The sequence below is a fragment of the Hylobates moloch genome, unplaced genomic scaffold, assembly GCF_009828535.3.
Source record: "Hylobates moloch isolate HMO894 unplaced genomic scaffold, HMol_V3 SCAFFOLD_14, whole genome shotgun sequence".
In the NCBI taxonomy this organism is placed as follows: Eukaryota; Metazoa; Chordata; class Mammalia; order Primates; family Hylobatidae; genus Hylobates; species Hylobates moloch.
Window position 1 is genome coordinate 47512902 of NW_026652289.1, and position 21779 is coordinate 47534680.

General features: G+C 47.4%; 2 protein-coding genes across 11 annotated transcripts in view; one reads left to right on the forward strand and one right to left on the reverse strand.

Annotated features, from left to right (window-relative positions):
- Positions 1-4729: 4729 nt before the first annotated feature.
- STARD5 (StAR related lipid transfer domain containing 5) overlaps positions 4730-21779 on the forward strand; it is a 32090-nt gene continuing 15040 nt past the window's right edge. For 3 of the 5 annotated variants that reach the window (XR_009209546.1, XR_009209547.1, XR_009209545.1), the window contains exons 1-8: positions 4730-4893; positions 5565-5614; positions 5968-6100; positions 9041-9158; positions 9992-10085; positions 15100-15962; positions 17562-17768; positions 19463-19624. Coding sequence is in view for 1 of the 5 variants with exons in the window: in XM_032175586.2 (XP_032031477.1) it covers positions 4795-4893; positions 5565-5614; positions 5968-6100; positions 9041-9158; positions 9992-10085; positions 15100-15247 (642 nt within the window). In the remaining 4 variants the exon portion in view is untranslated. Of the gene's footprint in view, positions 4894-5564; positions 5615-5967; positions 6101-9040; positions 9159-9991; positions 10086-15099; positions 16720-17561; positions 17769-19462; positions 19625-21779 lie in introns of those variants that run through there. The other 2 variants (XR_009209548.1, XM_032175586.2) reach the window with 2 other exon arrangements.
- Positions 17833-21779, reverse strand: part of IL16 (interleukin 16) — a 108712-nt gene continuing 104765 nt past the window's right edge. For 2 of the 6 annotated variants that reach the window (XM_032175578.2, XM_032175577.2), the window contains exons 17-19: positions 20757-21015; positions 20377-20502; positions 17833-18478 (exon numbers count right to left, since the gene is read on the reverse strand). In XM_032175578.2, coding sequence (XP_032031469.1) covers positions 18285-18478; positions 20377-20502; positions 20757-21015 — 579 coding nt within the window. In that variant the 3' untranslated portion in view covers positions 17833-18284. The remainder of the gene's footprint in view (positions 18479-20376; positions 20503-20756; positions 21016-21779) is intronic. The other 4 variants (XM_032175581.2, XM_032175582.2, XM_032175579.2 and 1 more) reach the window with 3 other exon arrangements.

Below are 21779 nucleotides of genomic sequence, written 5' to 3' on the forward strand. Positions count from 1 at the left end.
AGGGCAAGCAGGTCCTAAGACATTCCTAAGAAAATTTGAGAGTGGCCAAATACACGCAGGGTTGAAAGTATGAGTATCACTTTCCAGTTCACAACACAGCTCACATGCACTCTAGCACTTACTGTTGTGTTAGGTCTTTAATTTAAATAAATTTAAAAGACATAGAACAGTGTAAAGTCTACTGTGACAAGCACCAATATTCCTACTGTGAGGGTCAACAACTGCCAAAATTGGAATTTTATTTCCATTTAGCCATTTACTATTAATAATACAAAAAAATTACAGATACAGTCAAAGCCTACTCTAATCCCTACACAAAATCTCATTCCCTTCACACTAGCAAGAGTTTGGAGTACATCAATTGGTCAATTGTTTATAGTTTTATATGTTGTATGTGTGAGTATATATATATATATATAAGCATCCATAAACAATACGTAAGCACATCTTAAGTAAACAGTATTATACTGCATGTATTAATGCACATACTTATATTTTTAGCTCTAGCAAAAAGTAGATCAAACTCATAACTATAGCAAAGTATTTCATCATATGAATAAACTACATAATATTGATCCTTTTTTTTACTGACAGACATTGTAATCATTTCTACTTCTTTGCTGCTGAAAATAATGTTGCACTAAACATCTTTTATATGTCTGTCTTGATGTATCTTCTTGGCACACACATGTGCCAGTGTTTACTTAGAAGTGAATATCGGTCCTCCTAAAAGAGAAATCCCTAGCTCATAAGAGACGAGCATGTTCATTTTCACTAGCAGCTCCTTTATTAGTCCTCACGAGTCCAGATGTCTGTGCACACTTCCTCTAGAGCATGAGAGGGCCGTTTCCTTATAGCCTCACCAATGCCTGATACTGTCACACTATACCATTTTTGCCAATCTGATGAAAAAATTATACCAACTTATTTAATTTATTTGCATTTTTTGTTATCATCTCTCCCTAAGTCAACTGGCCATTTGCATTTCCTCTTCTGTGAACCAATTGCCTATTCAACAACTTTGTTCATTTTTCTGTAGACATCAACCATCATCGCTGTGAAAAGGAGCTCATAAAGCTCCTGACAAAAGCACCACATGCTAATCAATTATCCCTTTCCCTTCCCTGAACTCTAGCCCTTGTCTAAGTTGCAGCTACAGAAGGCTAAACACCTACTCTGTCAAAATGCCTTTGCATAACTGTGGTTTCACAACATTGCTTTGTATTTTAGTAACAGTCCATGGGGGTGTACATTTCTGCCTTTGGTCAAACTATTATTGAGGACATGATCCACGGCATTATTAAAATCTCTCCTAAAACACTTACATAACAAACTCCTCTCAAGTCTCAAAGATCAGACTGTTACATCCATTAAAGAGTGAATTCCTTTTGCTAAGAGTAGTTCAGTAAGTATCTTAGTAACCTCAGAATGCTTCCTTTAGTGGCTCCTTTTGTCTCAGAATTCATGAGTGCCAGGAAACTTAGAGCAAAGTTTTCTGCACATCTCTAAAAGACTAACTTCCCTAGCCTGAGGTAGTATTTTCCAGCTACTCCGTGTGTGTGTTTTCCTTCTTTTTAGGGTTTGCAGGTTGTTGTTTTCTTTTATCTTTGCACATTTCACACTTAACACTACATATGCTCATAGGACGTAGTAGACAGCAAAGCATATGAGTAAACATGTGGCCTCTGGAAATAGAAATGAGATGTTTGCCACAGCTGTGCCACTTCCCGGCTATGTGGCCTTGGATACCCTACATGATTGTCATTTTCTTAACTTGCAAAATGGGAGTAGTAGTCTCTATCTCATGGTGCTGCAGTTTTGTTGTGAAGTTAAATGGCCCAATACAGGTAAAGTGCTTAGGATAGTGGCTAGCAAGAAGTAAGTGCTGAGTAACGATTAGCTATTGCTGAGTAAACAATAAACATACAGACATGCTTACATTTGTAGATTCACATAGCACCTGCCCAAGCTAACTTAGTAAATATGCATGCAATTCTTCATCAGTGTCTAAGTGGAAAGCAGATACTGCATTCTATTCAGGGCCTTGTAAGATTGGAGCATGTGGACACTTGGGCCCATCCCCTCTATAGTCTGTCTGGTGGTGGCGTGAGTTAGAAGCTACTGGGCTACCTGCCCCCATATACACCTATTAAAAATTCAACTGGGACTTTGATGAAGTCTGCTGGACAACTGGGTGACTCAGAGGCCTCTCAGGACCTTGTGGGAAGGGCTCTGATCAATGGAATCTCCAGAGCTCAGTCATTCCTCCATCCCCTTTAGCTCCAAACTCCAGCCTCACACACACTACAAAATAGATTTCTGTCCCAGGCCCCTGGGAACCACTGTGTGGGCAGCTCTCACCTTCCCTCTGTTCCAACCATCTGCTCACTCTGCCCTGTGCCAGCGTCCAGTGATAAAATAGATGAGTGGTCTGCTTGAAGGCTGCCCTGACCTCACCAATCTCCCACTTCCAGTTTGTCACAGGCCTCGGTGACAGTTTGCTTCTCCAAATATTTTGTATATCCAGACGTTCCCATTTCCTAGGAGCAAAATAGTGCTACTATAGTCCTACAGGGGGTCTGCTCCATCCCCACGTTCCACCATCTGTCCTAGGTTATTTTGATGGCTATATAATATTCCACTAAATGGATGTTCTGTAATTTTGGTTAATATACTGGTAAATAGGTTGCTTCCAGTTGCAAGATTAATTTTATAAATCTTTGTGCAGGAAGAGTCACTGGATCAAAGAACAAGTAGAGTAAAATTTTAATATATATTGTTATTCTGTTCCCAGGAGGTGCATACATTTATACTCTCATCCACAGTGTATAACAACTATTTCTCCATACCCTCACCAACACAGGGTATAAACAAACTTCATGTTTGTCCATCAGTAGGTTTAAAAAAAAAGCCTCTCCTTGCTTTAATTTTTAATTCCCTAACAATGAGTGAGGTTCCGCATCTTTTTATAGCTTTGTTAGCCATGTCAATTAATCTTTCCACAAAGTATCTTTCCATGTCTAATGCATTCTTTTTGTCTATGGGGTTGTCTGAAAATTGCTTAATGATTTGTATAAGCCCTTGGTTCGATAAGAAAACTTATGTTTTAAAGTGTGTCCCGATTTTTTCTCATATTATCTAACTTTTTATGAAATTTTGATGTGCTTAATTTTTTAATGGGGTTAATTTACTAGTCTTTTCTTTTATGGGTCCTAAGAGTATTCACATGCATTACTTCCCTTGCTCTTCACAAACGCATAGGGAACATTTATTTGTTTGTTTGTTTTTATTAATTTTTGAGACAGGGTCTTGCTCTGTAGCCCAGGCTGGAGTGCAGTGTTGCGATCACGGTTCACTGCACCCTCTGCCTCCAGGGTTCAAGCGATCCTCCCACCTCAGCCCCCCAAGTAGGTGGGATTACAGCGCCGTGCCACCATGCCCGGCTAATTTTTGTATTTTTAGTAGAGACGGAGTCTCGCCGTGCTGCTCAGGCTGGTCTCGAACTCCTAGGTTCAAGTGATCTCCTGCCTCGGCCTCCCAGAGTGCTGGGATTACAGGCGTGAGCCACCAGACCCCGCCAGGAACATTTATGATGTATCCCATTTCACCTTGGAGCAAACAGAAGCTCAAAGAATAATGAGTGAAACTGGGTTTAGATATTGAGCTCCCTCATTCCCCATCCAGGTCTTCTTCACAGCCTGGCTGCCCTTCATCTCTTCCAAAAAGGTCTTTCAGTTGTCATTTTGTTTACACTACTCTTCCAAACATTTATATCGAAAGTTTAAAGGAAACAATAAGTACACAAAAAAGAAAGATAAGAAACAGACCTCAGTATTGACCTTTTCAAGTATTTAGTTGGGGATAGTGCAGAAGAGGGGAAATCGAGGCTGTCCCTGCCATTCACACTGGAAGACGCGACCCTGGCTCACTCCCCGCAGCTCCAGGGCGGCTGGAAGCAGAGAACTCCTATATCTCTAATAAAGCCGGGCCTCTCGCAGATGTCAGCGCATTGCATTGACTCCTGGACACCTGCACTAAAGGCCTCTCAGGCACCTCCAACTAAATATGCCCAGAACTGAACTCACCCTATCTCTTCTCCATCTCAGGTAAGCTGCCAGGTGGCCAACGCTGGGAGTCATGAGGCTTTCTCCTTCTGAACATCCACAATCGGGAGCAGAGACCTTCACCTTCCATCTCCTAAACACTCTACGATGGGTCCTCTTCTCTTCACCCCCACTCCCCGCACCCCTGCCCCACACCTCTCCCACCATTGCACGCGCCCAGTCTCCACGCGCATTTCCTCTCCCACCCTGCAGCAGCCGCCCTAGAATATTACCTCTAATGCAAATCGCACCACCGTCCTGCAGGCTGAAAGCCTCGGTGTACTCAGGACAAGAGTCCACGCTTCTTAAACAAACAGTCGACGTTGTCCGCGACCTGGCCCGGCCCAACGGGTCTCCGTCATTGGCCATCTCAGAGTCCGGGCGCTCCAGAGCCCCTCCCACAGTGGGACAAGAAGGAGGCGGATACGGCTGGACTTTACCCGGCGCGTCCAAGGCGTCCGGGACCCGCCCAGGCGCTGACGCCGACTGGAGAGCCTGGCCCCGCGGTCTCCGGGCTGCCAATCTCCGGGAGGCGGGATCCGTCTGAGGGCCTGGACCAATTCGGGAGCGGGGGCGGGGAAAGAGGCGGGGCCACGAGCTCCTCCCAGAGCTCCAGCTTCCAGGCACCCTGGATCCAGCGCCGCCGCTCATAACACCCGTGACCCCGCAGCTGAGCGCAGCTCCCAGCGCAATGGACCCGGCGCTGGCAGCCCAGATGAGCGAGGCTGTGGCCGAAAAGATGCTCCAGTACCGGCGGGACATAGCAGGCTGGAAGATTTGCCGGGAAGGCGTGAGTGAGGAGCTGGGCGGGAAGGGGTCGCGGAGACGGCTTCGTGGAGCCCGGGTCCCCAGAAGCCCCCAAGCCCCTCCTCTCCCCGTTGTTTTCTGCACCCCAATCCCCTGGACCCGATTGAGAGGGATTCCAATGGGGATTGTTTTCTTTAAAAAAAAAGATTGGGCCTATTATGCTCACAATGACTTCAGGTGGTAAGTATCTGTTCCTTTCACTCATTGACTTGCCCAAGGTCACCTGGCTGTTGAATGCTATTTAGGACTGGAACCCGAACACCAGCCTCTAAAGCCTTTACTCTGTTCATTACAGCATGACCCCTCTCTTTGTCGTTGCCAGAGGGTAGCATGGGAGTAGTTTTGCTTGACACTTCTGACTTAACAAGTAGCCCTGGGTTGCTCAAGGAAACAAAATGCCTGGTGGCTTTTAAGATAATTTGAAAACCACCCACGGCTCTTGGAGTCAGCCAGTTAAGATCTTTTTCTTCATCACATTCTGCTGTGGGGACAGCTTTGCCCAAGACTAGTCCCAGCTTTTCCACGTATGGGTTGCACAGCCTTGGAGAGTCGTATCTTTTGAGGCCTCTTACCACTCTTCTGTAGAACGGGATTAAGCCAGGTGACCAGAGCCCTTCTAGCTCTAAAATTCTGTGGTTCTGTGCCTTTTGACAGAATGGAGTTTCAGTTTCCTGGAGGCCATCTGTGGAGTTTCCAGGGAACCTGTAAGTGCATGCCTCGTTCAAAGCTTACTAGAGGTGCCGCACCCTTCCTGGTATCTTTATGGGTTTGCCTCCTAAAATATTCAAATCAACCCTATAACCTGTGATCAGTTGTCCTCCAGAAAAGCCTTACTGTTTTTAATGAAATCATTTCCAGCAAACTGTATTCTTGTGAAAGCTTACTGTCCATTTCTGCAGGCCTGAAGGGAGGTGGGGCTAGTAAGTTTCAGCCCCTTCTCTGCAAGCCTGTCCTAAAGAGTAGTGACAGACATGGCATGGTCCGCCTTCTAGTCCTTAGATACAATCTCACACAAGTTTGATTGATGCATTGGGGTCAAATTCCTTTTTGTGCTCAGGTACCGAGGAGAAGGCATTGTATATGGGACACCAGAGGAGGTGTGGGACTGTGTGAAGCCAGCTGTTGGAGGCCTACGAGTGAAGTGGGATGAGAATGTGACGGGTTTTGAAATTATCCAAAGCATCACTGACGTAAGTCTTTCCAAGCATGTTATCTCTAGATAGTGTCTGGGCCCTGCTATAGTAACCCCCTCCCATTTCTTCTGGAAGGGGTCCATGATGCCTTTTGTCAAGGGGGTATGTCCTGCAAGCACAGGCTGCCCACTGCTTGCAGCATTGGAGGCCTGCCTCAGCCCAGTTTCCCAGTGGGAAACCTCATGACTCAGAGAGGCAGAGAAGCCCCAAACAGAGTCTCTGCAGGGAGCAAACTTGTTCCTTGTGTGGGGCTGCTGCACTAGGCAACACAGGACTCTCAGCCCCTGGCACCCACTTCCCTGAAGCCTGGGCCAGTACCAGCCCCATGGACCTGCATTACCCCAGTTACCCTCTGGTACGAGGGTCTTCACGCTTTTTGCTTACGTGCTTCCAACAGATTTTTGAGAAATTATGCATCATCCTCACACATCCAGTTGATGTCTATTAATAACATTTAGTTGACAACTAAATTTTCAGAAGTTTCAAAGCATGTCATTTTTGACAGTAAATCTCAGTTTTGAACAAAGCAATGACATCATTCTTTTAGATGTATCTAAATAATATATAAATTTTTATTTAAAATACATGAACAAAGTTTTTTAAATAGTCAGAAATTGTATATAACTGTTTTCCTGGAACTCAAATTTCCATTCCACGTAGCCCCCTGAATTTTATCCTAGTATGATACATGTTTATTCTTGGAAGTCATCATCTTGCATCATAAATATGCATAGAAATGGACATTTTTTTAATCATATATTTCCTTTAATCATGAGACTCTTTTTTTTTTTTTTTTTTGAGACGGAGTCTCGCTCTGTCGCTAGGCTGGAGTACAGTGGCGTGATCTCAGCTCACTGCAGCCTCTGCCTCCTGGGTTCAAGCGATTCTCCTGCGTCAGCCTCCTGAGTAGCTGGGACTACAGGGGCACGCCACCATGCCCAGCTAATTTTTGTATTTTTGGTAGAGACAGGGTTTCACCATGTTGGCCAGGATGGTCTCGATCTCTTGACCTCGTGATCCCCCCACCTCAGCCCCCCAAAGTGCTGAGATTACAGGTGTAAGCCACCACGCCTGGCCAAGACTAATTGTTTTTTAAAAAATTGGATTGAGGTACGAGTGTAATTCATTAAAATAACATGATATTATAAATTCTGATAAAGAAATATTAAACGTGACAAGTAAAACATTTTGTATCTTTAGATGAGATGAATGGGAGCTCTTTTTTCTAATTAACTCATAAGTCCATGAAAAGATACAAACTTTTCAATAGACAACTGCAAAGTAGAGGGGAAGCACAGGCTACTGGTGAGCTCAGGTTTACAAAAAAGTGGAGAATTGCCAAGTGGTAGCTCTTTATCATTTAGTGAAAATGAAAATGTGGAGAAAGGGCTCTTCCTTGCAGACTGACATTTCTCAGCATGCTTTTGGCAACTGTCAAATATCCTAATTCTAAAATAGATAGATGATGGATAGATAGGTGGATGGATGGATAGGATACAGGGCCATGCCATGAGTTTGTCGCATTTATGACATGTGCTGCTGCTGTCTTCAAAATTTCTTTCCAAAGTCCTCCTCATCTTGGTTTCCAGACACTGTACCTCAGGAATGATGCACTTGGAGGCAGTCATCAGGGGTGGGAGCAGTATAATTTTTTTTTCAAATTTTTCATCACTTCTGCCATTACTGTTACAAAATACCAGAATTTAGAAATGGCAAAATTGCCTTGTTTTTAACACCAAGTTTTGGAATATGCATAAGAAAGGGAAAAACATGAAATTCTAACACCAGTGTGTACTGCCTTGATTACATATTGCCGCCTGCACTCCTAATTGTCCCTTTGCCACCCTGGAGGATTTTACACACTGGGACAATTCATGATAGGATGATTCTAGATGAATGGGCATATGCTGTGCTTTTCTTCAAGTGGGAAAGGAGACCCTGTGTGCAGGTGCAGCCTGTTCCCAGGCAGGTCATTAGGGGATGAAGGAAACACGGAGTAGTTTCCTGGAAATTTATTCTCATTGCACCCATTGCAAAGTGCTCAAGTGCCCCCACTCATCTCATGCCCATTCGAAGATTAATTTCCTGAGGCCAAAAGTGTCCCTGATTAAAAGTTTTGCAGCAACACATGGTGCCCCAACTCTTAATACTTGAGGGGAAAGACAAAGAGATGGAGATCTTTACCAGCCCCTCTCACCTGCCTCGAGACTTCTCTCCAGGACTGTTCCATTCCAGGCCTGGCCTGTACTTCTCCATTGTGACCTTGAGAGAGCCTGGGCCCCACTCTCTTGCAGGACGGGATGAATGGGAGAAAGCCCAGCATCCTTGGTTTATAAAATGAGAGTGTGGACTACTGGGATATGCTGAGATTGAGTGAGGTTCAATGTACTCCCTCCTGGGGCTGGGACTAGGGTAAACCAAAGAGTTGCCACAGGCACAACATAGGAGGCTGAGCAAGTGCAGGGTCAGCCCTAAAAAAGAGTGGCCTCTCTTCCCTCTCCCTAGCTCTGGCCCTGTTCAAATCCCATCTCCACCATGAGCTTCGTGCTGAGTTCCTTAGTCTCTTTAAGTGTCAGTTTCCTCACCTGTAGGAGGGATTAATGATTCCTATTTCTAAAGGTAAGGGACAACTGAGAGCTTTGTCCAGCCGGGCTCTTACTAGGTGCTCAATAAATGGTACCTCTTATGGTCACTTGAGACATGACCTCAGCATGGCACTGGTCTGCAGCTAGACAGCTGTGGGCAGCCTGTGTCACAGCCCTCGTCTTACAAACTAGGTGTATTTCCATGACACCCAGTTCCTGGGAAGACTCGCTGTGGATCTTACGCCACCCTACTTTCAGTTCTGGTACCTTTCCCAGACCTTGAGGGATGGGTGGGAGTTGGGAGAAGATGTCTGGCCAGCAGTCACAGCTGCGTGCTTCTTTGGTTTGGCAGACCCTGTGTGTAAGCAGAACCTCCACCCCCTCTGCTGCCATGAAGCTCATTTCTCCCAGAGATTTTGTGGACTTGGTGCTAGTCAAGAGATACGAGGATGGGACCATCAGTTCCAACGGTGAGTGATGCCCGGAGGAGCTGCCACGCCTTCCTGCGATGCTGAGCTTTCTCTTCTGCACCCCACAGTTCCTTAAGGAAAGCCAAGCAACCAGAAATCACCAGAAACTCACACTCTGAGTCACCTACCTCATCTGGTTGGGTTTGGGGGATTCAGGGCCATCGGGGTCTGAGGCAAGACAGTCCACATGCCAGTAATTCTATGTTCAAGTCACGGTTTTGCCAGTGCCCCCCCGCTTTTTTTTTTCTGCCAAAGCTCATGGTCTGCTGTAGACGTGGGTTAGTTGGGTGGCAAAAAACTTATGTGCAAAATTTATGGCCGTGTCTTCTTGAGGGTTTGGATGCTGTCCACTCCCTTAATGCCCAGTGAGGAGCAGGGCTCCTGCCTCTGCACAGCCCCTGCCATTCCTCCAATTCTTCTACGTGGGAGAGTTAGAGGCCTCCATGCCTCTCCTGGCTGAGATTTGAGAGAGGCACCTGCCTCCTCCCACTCCCAAACCTTGTGTTCTAGAATGTTCTTTTCTCTGATATTCTTGACAAGCTTGGGAAAGCTATGTGCATGTTTGTGCATGAATGTGGATGAGTGAGTGTGTGTGAGTGCAAGTGTGTGTGTGCATGTGTGTGAGTTTGTGTACATGCATGTGAGAGTGTATTTATATGTGTGAGTGTAAGGGGCAGTAGGGTGGGAGTAGGGGGAACTCGCGCCAAGAGGCAGTAGTCCCTCATGGACTCCAGGGCTGCAGGTAGTCCGGTCTGTGTGCTCTATGGCACGCCAGTGGCAGTGGCCTGACCATCTGAAGTTGTAACTCACTGACATTCTGCACTGTCTTCCAGCCACCCACGTGGAACATCCGTTATGTCCCCCGAAGCTAGGTTTTGTGAGAGGATTTAACCATCCTTGTGGTTGCTTCTGTGAACCTCTTCCAGGGTAAGGATAATTTCCTGCATTGAGGTACATGGCTCAGACCTAACTGTGACTTCTCTGTGGACCTTCTGTGAGAAGGGGCACTTTGACTATGATTCAAAAGAAGAAAAATGCCTTACAGCTCTTTAGATTGTGATGATACAAAATACTTTCACACACATCTGCGTAAGCAGAACCTCCTGAGAGTACCTGGCACATGGGAAAGAATTGAGGGGAGGCGTTACTCTTATTTTTGATGGAGGAAATTTTCCCTGCAGCCTCCAGGTTAAGCAAATGTCATGGTCCATTTAGCAAATGAGGAAACTGAGGTTTGGGGAGGTTCAGTGATGTGTCCTGACTCAAAGGCTAGGAGGTTGGCAGGGCAGGGTCTGTGCTCCGAGTCCTCCCTGAATACCCTCCGCCAGGCAGGAGCAGCTTTGAGGATAGCAGTCCCCACCCCACATTTCACTCAGTGATCATTTCTCCTCGGCAAGGAATGTGGCGGAACTCAGGCCTAAAGGGCAGTTCTGAGACCACACTGTAAGTCAGCCTCAGAATTGACCCCGGGGACTCTCTGTTCCCATTTTGCCGCAGGTCATGGCCGGGCTCTTGCCAGGAAATTTCTGTGTAATGAATTACCTGAAGGTCCCTTGTTTATCCCGGGAATCATGCAAGTTGACAGCGAAAGAAACTGCGCCTTGCAGGTGTGTCCCGGTGTTCCCTTCAGTCTCCATACAGACACCTGGAGGGAAGGGGTCTGTGCTTCTACCACATTGTCCCAGGAGGTGGGCCTCGGTGTCATGGGATTATACCAAGCCCAGACCTAGCACCTTTATGTTACCCTCTTTGCTAAGCTGGCTTTTCAGACATCGTGTGAAGACTTTTCTTAGATGTAACAAAATTTTGAGTTTGAAAATAGCACAGCTGTGCTCTACCACACACAAACATACACACCTGCACTCAGTTTCAGTTCTTCCCAATATATAGGTGCCCTGGATCCCCTGGCCTGGGCTCATTTCCTTGTCCTTTCCCACCTGGTAGTCAGATGCTAAGACTCACCTTTCAATGGTGCCGGGTCTGACAGAGAAGAATTTTCAGAATAAGAGGCAGAGTCCTTTCTTCTGAGGGGCTGAATCCCATTGCTGTCTTTTTTTTTTTGTGGAATGCACAATATAATGGGTAGCGCCATGCCCTCATGCCAGGTAGTAAAGGTATCACATGGATTTTTTTTTTTTTTTTTTTGAGACGGAGTTTGGCTGTCACCCAGGCTGGAGTACAGTGGTGCAATCTTGGCTCACTGCAACCTCTGCCTCCCAGGCTCAAGTGATTCTCCTGCCTCAACCTCCCGAGTAGCTGGGATTACAGGTGTCTGCCACCATGCCTGGCTAATTTTTGCATTTTTAGTAGTGCTGGGGTTTCACCATGTTGTCCAGGCTGGTCTCGAACTCCTGACCTCAAATGATCCCCCTGTCTTGGCCGCCCAAAGTGCTGTAATTACAGGCATGAGTCACCACACCTGGCCCGATTGCCTGGATTTTGCTGATAGGATGGTTGGGGTCCCACAAAACCCTGCCCATATGATGGTTTTAACTCAAGTGTTGACTCTTCCACCTCCTCTCCACTTGATTAAAAACATCATGTGTTCTCAGTAAAGCTTTCTTCCAGAGCCTGCTGTGTGCAGTTAACCTCATGAGGCTGTGGATCTGAAATCTCTGACAATGATTATTCTCTTATTATTCTGTGAAGATAGGCCTATTCTGGACACTAGATTCAGCAGACAATAATAGCAGTAGCAGCAGCAGCAGCAGCAAACATTTATACAGCACTACTGTGTGTCAGCCACTATTCTAAGCACTTTACATAAATTAACTATTTTTATAACAACCCTAAGGCACTGTTGTGATCCTCATTTTTAAGATAAGAATGGTGGGTGCACAGAGAGGCTTAGTAACTTACCCAAGGTCACATAGCCAGCAAGTAAGAAAGCCACAGTCTCATTCTGGCCATCTGGCTCCAGAATCTGGGCTCTTAACCCAGATATTGATGTCTCAAAACAGCTAGAGTGTCTGCCCTCTTAGAACTTAGATTCCAATGAAGGCAGAAGGAGACAGACAAAACACAAATGTAAGTAGTTCTATCTCGCGGATGCTGTAGTAAGTATCAGATGTTAAGTGCCTTGGGGAAAACTAAACCCAGATAAAGGTGCCAGGGAAAGGTGTGAGTGGGTCATCTAGGGGGTTTCCCTAATAAGACATTTGAGCAAGGCACAAATGCAGGGAGCCTTGGGCATGTTGGTGGAGCGAGCTTTCTGGCAGGGGGATGAGTAGATGCAAAGTCCCAGAAGTGGGAGCAGGAGCCGGAGCAAGAGCGGGGCCTTTGAGGAGCAGCACAGAGGGAGGTGTCGTTTTAGCAAGAGGAGAGGCTAGGACATTCGGCCCATGAGGTAGCAGGGGCCGCAGCCTGTTGGGCACTATCCTCTGAATAAAATGGGAAGCCACTGGGGAGGCCTGAGCAGGACATGCTCTGACTTTTGTCTTAACTGCTATGATGCCCTGCTTCCCCAAAGAGGGTGAACTCCAGGGGACAGGGACTTCCTTCCATCTCAAAGCCTTAGCATCATCTGCCCACCACCCTCTCCCTCACCCACCAAACCCTGCCCATCCCGCCTTTGCTAGGGCCTTCTCTCTCCTCTTGCTCTCTTGAGCAAGAGGCTGTGAGCAAGAGGGCAAGAGGACTCATCGGGGGTGAGGTGGCATTGAGGCCAGAGGTGGTGGTGGTTGAGCTCCAAGTGGCGCGGGGGGCGGGGGAGAGGTGTTCTCAAGGTGGAGGAGCCTGTATCTGTGGTCGAGGCAGCATTACAGTATCATTTCTGGAGCACTTGCTCTGTGCACAGGAAGGATGCTAAGTGTGCTTCATGCCTACTGTCATTAAATCCTTCTAGCAACCGTAGTGGATGCCTTCATCCCAGCCTTTTCTGAGGGGAGACTGGGTGAACTACAACTCCTCTGTGCCCCCTTTTGCCCTTTCTGTTGTTGTCACATAATGGTGTACGTGCAAGAGCTACCACTCACCAAGGCCACTGTGACGAAGAGAGTTTGTCCCATCCCACATGGCCTCTCACATGTTCCACCCACCACAAAGCCCAGTCCTCACCCAGAGGGAAACATGATCACGGAGTCTCATTTCTCACTCACCTGTTCATGTTTCCAAAGAGGATGCTGCTGAGAGGTGATGGGGGCCAGAGGAAGCCCATTGGGAGGAGGAGCAGGAGGAGAGAGAAGGCCCTAGCAAAGGCGGGAGGGGCAGGGGTTGGTGGGTGAGGGAAAGGTGGAGTGCGGATGATGCTAAGGCTTTGAGATGGAAGGAAGTCTCTGTCCCCTGGAGTTCACCGTCTTTGGGGAAGCAGGGCACAAGCACAGGAGAAAAGCCACAGCCCAGAGGAGCACATGCTCTCCCACCTTGTGGATCTGCTGGCCCCATCCTGCTCCATGCCCTAGTTGTCCTTCTGTATGACTTAGGGAGTGAGATTTTTTTTTTTTTTTTTCTTTTTTGAGGTGGAGTTTTGCTCTTGTCTCTCAGGCTGGAGTGCAATGGTATAATCTCGGCTCACTGCAACCTCCACCTCCCAGGTTCAAGCGATTCTCCTGCCTCAGCCTCTCAAGTAGCTGGGATTACAGGCACCTGCCACTATGCCCAGCTAATTTTTGTATGTTTAGTAGAGATGGGGTTTCACCATGTTGTCCAGATGGGTCTCGAACTCCTGACCTCAGGTGATCCACCTGCCTCGACCTCTCAAAAGTGCTGGGATTACAGGCGTGAGCCACCGTGCTTGGCCGTGGAGAGTGGGATTCTAAAAGGTCTCCAGTTCTAAACCTGTAGCCTGCATGATGTCAGGAAACATCTGATGGGCAGGCATAGTGCTACCTGGGGTTCCCGGTGAGGCTGAGGCTGTGGACAGTTGCATTCAAGTAAAATACCAAATGCACTCCACAAAGCCCATACCACCTTTGTTGTCCTGGCCATTGAGAAGTTTGTCACAGTGAAGATCGCTTCATGTCCCTACCAAGTTGTGTTCCATCTCCATACCGTGTGCCCCTTTAATTCTGGACTTCCAGTCAGCATCTGTGCCACCTGCCGTCCTCTGAGCTTCTGCCACCCCCTGGCCAAAATCCCTTCATAGGTGCTCAAATTATTCGCCAGTTCTCTAAATAGCAGTTCTCAAAATTTTGGCGTAGGCTTTATTATACCCTTACGTATATTTGAGGGCTTCATAGGGCCTTTGTTCATGGGGGTTATAGCTATCATTATTTGATGTATTTGAAATTGTAACTGGGAAATTTGAGAAATGTTAAAAATATTTTAACATAAAAATGCACTGCATGTTAACATAGATAACATTTTTATTTTAAAAAACTGTATTTTTTTAAAACAAAAAATACTGTGAAAAGAGTGGCATTGTTTTTACATTTTTGCCCATCTCTTTCATGCCAGGCTTAACAGAAACTCATACCTGCTTGTGCATGCGGTCTGTTGCAATATCACATATCATGTAACCTCCGGAAAACCCCACCGTATGCATGTGAGAGAAGGCAAATCACGTGTTAGTGTTGTCATGAAAATAGTGTTAACTTTGCAGACCCCTTGAAAGGGTCCCAGGAGCCCCCAGGAGGTTGCAGACCCTAAGTAGTGAAGGGCAGCATCTCTTCGTTCCTCTCAGGGCCTGGCACAAAGTGAGTCCTCCTAAAGCATTTGCCGAGTGAATCGGGCAGCAGGGTACTGGCTTTTGGGGCTGGCAGTAGGGACTTCTCCCTCCCTGGAGGCCTGGAGAGGCTGTGGAATGCATCCCCAACAGGATGGGTTTCCATGCTGAAAATGAGAGGTCCAGAGAGGACCCCTGGGTGGAGGGCACAGCGAGGGATGAGACGCGATCACTGCATCATGGCCATTTCCACTGGGCTGGGCTCTGCTCACCTACCTGGCGCTCGTCCCCAGCACCTCTGCTGCAGATCGTAACACAGCTCTGCTGTTGTCTTCACAGGGAACCCACCAAGACCAACCTGGTCACATTCTTCCATACCGACCTCAGCGGTTACCTCCCACAGAACGTGGTGGACTCCTTCTTCCCCCGCAGTATGACCCGGTTTTATGCCAACCTTCAGAAAGCAGTGAAGCAATTCCATGAGTAATGCTATCGTTACTTCTTGGCAAAGAACTCCTGTGACTCATCGAGGAGCTCCAGCTGTTGGGACACCAAGGAGCCTGGGAGCACGCAGAGGCCTGTGTTCACTCTTCGGAACAAGCTGATGGACTGCACATCTCTGAGAATGCCAGCCAGAGGCGGCAGCCCACCCTTCCTGCCTCCTGCCCCACTCAGGGTTGGCATGTGATGAGCCATTCATGTGCTCCAAACTCCATCTGCCTGTTACCCAAACACGCCTCTCCTGGCAGGGTAGACCCAGGCCTCTAACCATCTGACAGGGACTCGGCCTGGACACCATGCGATGCACTCTGGCCCCAGGCCTTTATGTGCCCATCACTCTCAGAGACCACGTTTCCCTGACTGTCATAGAAAATCATCATCGCCACTGAAAACCAGGCCCTGTTGCCTTTTAAGCGTGTACAGCCCCCTCAGTCCTGTGCTGCAGACCCCCAAATATATTTTTCTGATATAGACCTTGTATATGGCTTTAATGCTGCAAAATATTTTTTTTCCTTAAAAAAGGTGTCAACTTGGAAAATAATGGTTTAAAAACAGGATAAGCATTAAGGAAAAACACTTTCAATGTATCTTCCATTTGATGAATTTGTTTTTCTCTCTTTATCCCCTCAAGGTGGACTTTCATGTCCTTGGTGAAACCAGGCAGTGTGAATCTGTTCCAGCCCAAATCTGCAGCATTAGGGGTGAGTTCTTGGAAGTGATTCTGAACTGAGCGTGCACTCACGTCTGCATGGGGAACTCCGGGGGGAAGAGCCTTCTTTTTCTTTCCCTTGGGCATTTGCCTTTCCTTGTCGTCTTACTGAGGCGGAGGCAGGAGGTCCCTGTCTTCCAGGCCCTGGCCAGGCCATCCTGCCATCAGGAAAGATGGACGAGCAAGCCTCCGTCTAGCAGCCCTGGCTGGAATCCCACCTCTAGATCCTGCATCTATGCCCAGATAACCTGGGACGGATAACCCCTGTCCCAATCACTTGCTTTGCCTGGTCTCTCAAGGAGTCTCTTGGTGCCCCAGGCCCATGGCCAGCTCCATGCTCATCCCTGTCCCCACCTTCCAGTCTTGATGAAAACCCATCTTCTCTTTCATCCCTTGGCTGCTTGATAAGACTTAAAACAATTCCCTGATTTTAGGGAAGGCCACTGCGTGCGCAGATGGTGAGTTTGTGCAGGCAAGGAATGTGCCCTCCACATCACGTGGCCTCCTTGCCCAGCCTGGGTCATGGGGAGGGAGTGTTGAATTGAATCACATCTTTCGTTGGTAGATTATGTTCATCTTCAATGTTTCTATTAAGTCTAAAAAGTGGATACAAATAGTGCCTCCAAGTTCTTGTCTAATTGCTTGTCTACTGCTTGACAAAATCCAGAATGGAATGGGCCAAACAATTTAACCAGCAGGACAGAAACTGCTCTAAGCCCATTATTCCTTGGGATGAATAGAACAGTGAACTGAACGCCTGCTCTAATGAAGCCACTAAAGAGGTTTACAGGAAGGTTAGGAGCCCAGCTGGGTTTTGAGTCCATTGCTGGGAAACAGATTCTTCACTTCCTGTGGACCCTAGAGAAGCCATCAGATTACATTAACGTGGCTCCACTGATGATGGCCTGAGAATTACTACTTTTTGTGTTTCATCTGTGTCCTTGCCAGGTCTTCCCCCACATCCTTACTTCACAGGATCAGGGGCTGAGAAGAGGCCAATACTCTGGCCCAGGCCTGGTCAAGGGATGCTGGTTGTTGCTGATGCAAAGTCACATTGCCTGGTCCTGAGCTTGGCAATCAGGCATCCAGAGATGGCCAAACCAAGTATCCCTTTGGCCAGGCACTCAGGCATTCCCTATAATGTTGTGCACTTAAAGCATCTTGGGCTGATAGTCTCTACCGAATCACAGCAGAAAGGACTCAATCTGCTGCATCACTCATCAGCTGGATAAGCCATTTACTGTACATGGTGTTTGCCCTCATATCAATACATTGGCACAGAACCATACACTGTAGAAGCTGCTGTGATCACTAAAGGCAACGTCCGTTTAGCCCTGAGCACAGTGCTTGGCATGTGGTAGGTAAGTAGTAGCAATTTTATTTGATACCCTCATATACATGCTGGTTCCTTCTATCGGCACACCTGTCCACGCTTTGAGCTTGGTGCTTCACCTGTACTCCTCTGTTTACTGGCTCTACCACCCTTCCCTAGGATTACTTCTCCAACCAAAAAATTTTGCAAATGTTTCATGTGACAAACTGTGTTTTTCATAAATGGCCCCAGCAATATTTCCTCTCCCCTTAAACCCAGGCAGGTTTGTGTCAGCTGTAACTGATGGAGTATAGTGGAGGTGATGCCCTGCAACTTCCAAGGCAAAGGTATAAACAAACAAGATGCAGCTTCTACATGGCTCTTGCACTCCTGGGATGCTCATCCTGGGATTCCAGACACCATGTTGTGAGGAGGCCCAGGCCACAAGGAGAGGCCACCTAGAAGCATTCAGGCCAGCAGCCCCAGGTGAGTTCCCAGCCAACATCAATGGCCAGATGTGTGGGTGAATGATCTCACATGGTCCCAGCCTTTGCATGACTTTGCATGACTCCAGCTGATGCCAAGTGGCACAGAGATGAGCTGCCCATTGCAATCTCTGCCCACATTGCAGATTCATGAGAAAAATAAATGTCACTGTTTGGGGGTGAATCATGACACAGTTACAGTACTTGAAACATTTTGCAAAGCCAGGCATGAATGTCATATGAAATTGTAATCCATTTTATTTGTGGCACCACAATATTATCATTAAGCTCTCTTTTTACACAGTCTGTAATTTGTATCGGCTACCCCGGTGTGACTCTGCCCTTACTTTAGGAACAACCTTTTGCTGGGTGGTGTCCTAGAAGGTCTGGGCCTGGGCAGCAGCCACTGGGAAGCCCACGTGTGCTTCCCCCATCTGGGTGGGGCGGCAGCAGAGACCCTGAGAATCAGCAGTTATGGGAGCTGTGTGTTATTGGCTTTGGCTTCGGCATGTCCTGCCTAGGAGTCTCCAGCAGCTGTGGTTTCCTTGGACTGGAGGCTTTTCCTCCTGATGACAATCGTGACAGGTCCATCAGGCAGTGCCTTGATGATGTTCCAGGCTTCAAACCGTGTGAGGCCCTGCATGGCAGTGCCAGCCAGCTGCAAGATTTCATCTCCAGGCTGGACTGTCTCACTTTGTTCTGAGGCTGCTCCTGAAATGAGGGAGAAGACAATGGGTTCCACAGATGATGGGGAACAAGGAAAGTTGCCTCCTCTCCTTGATCTTCAAGGAGCCAGGATGGCTTGGTAGAGAATGGGGCACCATCCCTTGGGAGCTTGCTTGTTGGTGGTTCTAAAATGAGGCATCTCTTAAGATGGTGACTCAGAGGTTAGGGCACCAGGCTCCAGCTCTCCATGGCCCTTGGAAAGGGATAGCCCATGCTGTCCCTAGGGGAGGGAAATATCAGGCAGCTCCACGCCTTAGCCTGGCTGGAGCACCGTCCATAGTTCATAGAGGACTCTGGGAAACTGAGTCCTGCCCAGACCCTGCTTTGGACACTGACCCAATATCCTACCCCCTTCACATTTGTTCTCCGCATCTGGTGGGGACATCAGTATTGGGTGGTATGGGAAGAGAGCTAGTGAGATTTTTATGCAACAGTCTTTACAGGGATCTTGCCTCTGAGTGGCACGAAGTCCTCTGTGTCCACATAAAAAAGGAAACAACCATATATGGCGGCCCCCACTATTTCAAAGTGGCATGTGAAAACAATGCTATTTTACTGTTTATATTAAAAGAAAATTTCCCATCCATTTGACACAATGATCTTCACAAATCCTGAATAAGAGTAGCAGATAATACTAATGATAGTAATGAAAATATAGCTAAGTGTATTGGGCAATTGTTTTAACTGGCATCGTGCTAATGTTTTGCATTTATGATAGTAATCCTATGAGGGATGTATTATTCGTGTTTCCTTTTAACAGGTGAGGAAACCAAGAACTGAAGTTCTTGGTTCTGCCACCAAGGTCATGTGGCAGAACTAACACTAGAATCTAGTCCTCTTGACGTTGAACCCAATGCTCCTTCCAAATTGACCTTCAAAAATCAGAAATATCTTTCCCAGAATTGGGGTTAACATGGATTCTGGGGGGAATGCCATGTAAGCCTCACTCTACCTTCTGGTTTTCTGCAGCCGCAGCAGAACTTCCTGTAACGAAACCAGTCGGCAGCAAGAGCTCATGGTGGGAGAGGGACAGAGCGAAGAGTCCCTTTGGGTCTCAGTCCTAAGAGCCCTCAGACACACACCTGTACCTCTTTACCTCCTTTTATGGATGAACAGCCTCAGGCCCAGAAGGTAAGGGTCACTCAGCATGTTACAGGCAGAGCTGGGACTAGAACCCAGCCCACCTGCCTCCCTGTCCAGTACTCCTCTCTCTACAACCCCTTGCTCTGTGGCTTGGAGACCTCCAATGTGAGGAACACCAAAGGATCAGGGGTGGTTTTACATGGTAGCCACAGTCATTCATGATTTTCACAGGGAAATCCAAGTGACCCCCATATCAGACTGGTTTGTACTCCAATCCCTGATGAACAAAATATCGAAATTTTAAATAAAGGCAGGAGCTGATGTGTCCAGGACTAGGATAAGGCAGATGAGGCCAAGTGTGCAGTACAAAGTCAGACTCTGTCTTTATTTAAACTTTGATATTTTGTTCAACATGTTTTTCTAAAATTAATTTTAAAAAACATGCTGCATTAAAATAGTATTGATCTGAGTTACTATTTTGGCACCCCTTTAAAACTTTGCACCACAGGCCAGTGCCTCACTGCCCCACTCTAGAGTCCTGGCCCTGCCAACCCGAACCAAGCCCAGGACTTAGGTGTTTATGAAGACCCATCAAAACAGAGGGGGGATTGAGGGGATGTCTGAGCGAAAGAGAAAAAGTAGAAAAAGCAGAATTGAGCCCTAAAAAGACCAGCACGCCCATGAAGAGGACATGGAGTTGTGGGAATCAACATAGCCCAGAAAGTGCCCAGAAGCCTTTTGGGGGCCTGGCCACGGGCCCACAACTGGAGAGCACGCAAAGAACCAGACACACCCCACACCTTTGAAAATCCTGTTAATGGTGAGAGGCTTGTCTCCGTGCAGGGAGCCCTTTCCTCCTTCCAGGCTGAAGCCCAGCCCTGCAGACATCTTCTCCAGTGTCACTGTGCAGACTGTGGCCTCTGCTGCTGAGAAAAACACAAGGTCTCTGTTAGGGATCCTCTCCTCTCCCAGGCCACAGATGCCCTGGGCTTCAAGTGAGCCCGGGGTGATGCAGCCCCCGTGTTTGCACACAGGCGCATGTAAACACGCCTCAGGCAGCGTACTAGGCAGCCACACATTCTTGGGGGTCACAGATTACTGAGTAGCCCCATCAGGTCTGGCCCCAAATGGCCAAAGAGGATGTGGCCCATGTGGCTTCCCCTGAGCTGGGAGAACTTACTAGATTCTACAGAAACATCACTGGCTGCAGAGGCTGAGGCTGCAGAGTCAGTGGAGGAGTTGAGGTCGGGCGTGGCCTCTGGAGTCAGCTTCCTTGTGACAATCACAGCTTGCCTGGGCTCTCGAGCTTGGCGGAGGATGGCCAAGGCATCATTGTGCGTGGTCCCCTTGAGAGACTTGCCGTTGATGGAAAGAACCTCATTGCCCTTCTGAATAGTCCCTTCCTGGGAGGCCAGCCCATTTGGAAACACTCTGTGAACCTGAGCAAACCAAAGGAAGTCAGGACCAGAAATCACACAAGTCCAGTCCACATACTTGCTGGAGGAGGATTGAACCAGTTAGTCAATGCTAGAGGATTTTTAGGCCAACAAAGATTAAAGATAATTGTGTCCCAGATTAGAGCTGCTGACGCAGAGGCCAGCATTCCCTCCTTCTCCATCCAGAGCAGAGATCACCGGCAGTAATGACCAGGTAAGCCCTCAGAATCCATCCCAACACAATGTCCTGTACTGTATCACCACAATTCTAGTTGGGATTGCATATAAAATCTTTTGCTTCACCTGCCCTAGGTCAGAATTCCCCAAAGTAGTTTTCTCAAAGCACCGATTCTACGGCATATTAATGGGTATTGTGTAAGAAAAAGGCTTTTCCTATTTTTTTTTAAAAAATAGAGACAGGGTGTCCCAGTGTTGCCCAGGATGGTCTCAAACTCCTGGGCTCAAGCAGTCCTCTCACCTTGGCCCCACACAGTGTTGGGATTACAGGTATGAGCCACCACACCCGGCCAAGAAAAATTTTTTAAAATCAAAGAAACTTGAGGAATACTGGGTTAAACAAAAGCTCTGACATTGTCTACTTTTAAAAAGCAAAAGGCATTAGAGGGTCTACAGTGCAAATTTGCATGGCAGATTTCTAAGTATTGGCAGGGTATTATGGGGATTCCCAAAGTGTTTCAACAAAGAATTCTTTTCTCATAGAGAAATTCTCGGTCTCATTTGGCAGAATGCATTTTGAGAAACACTCT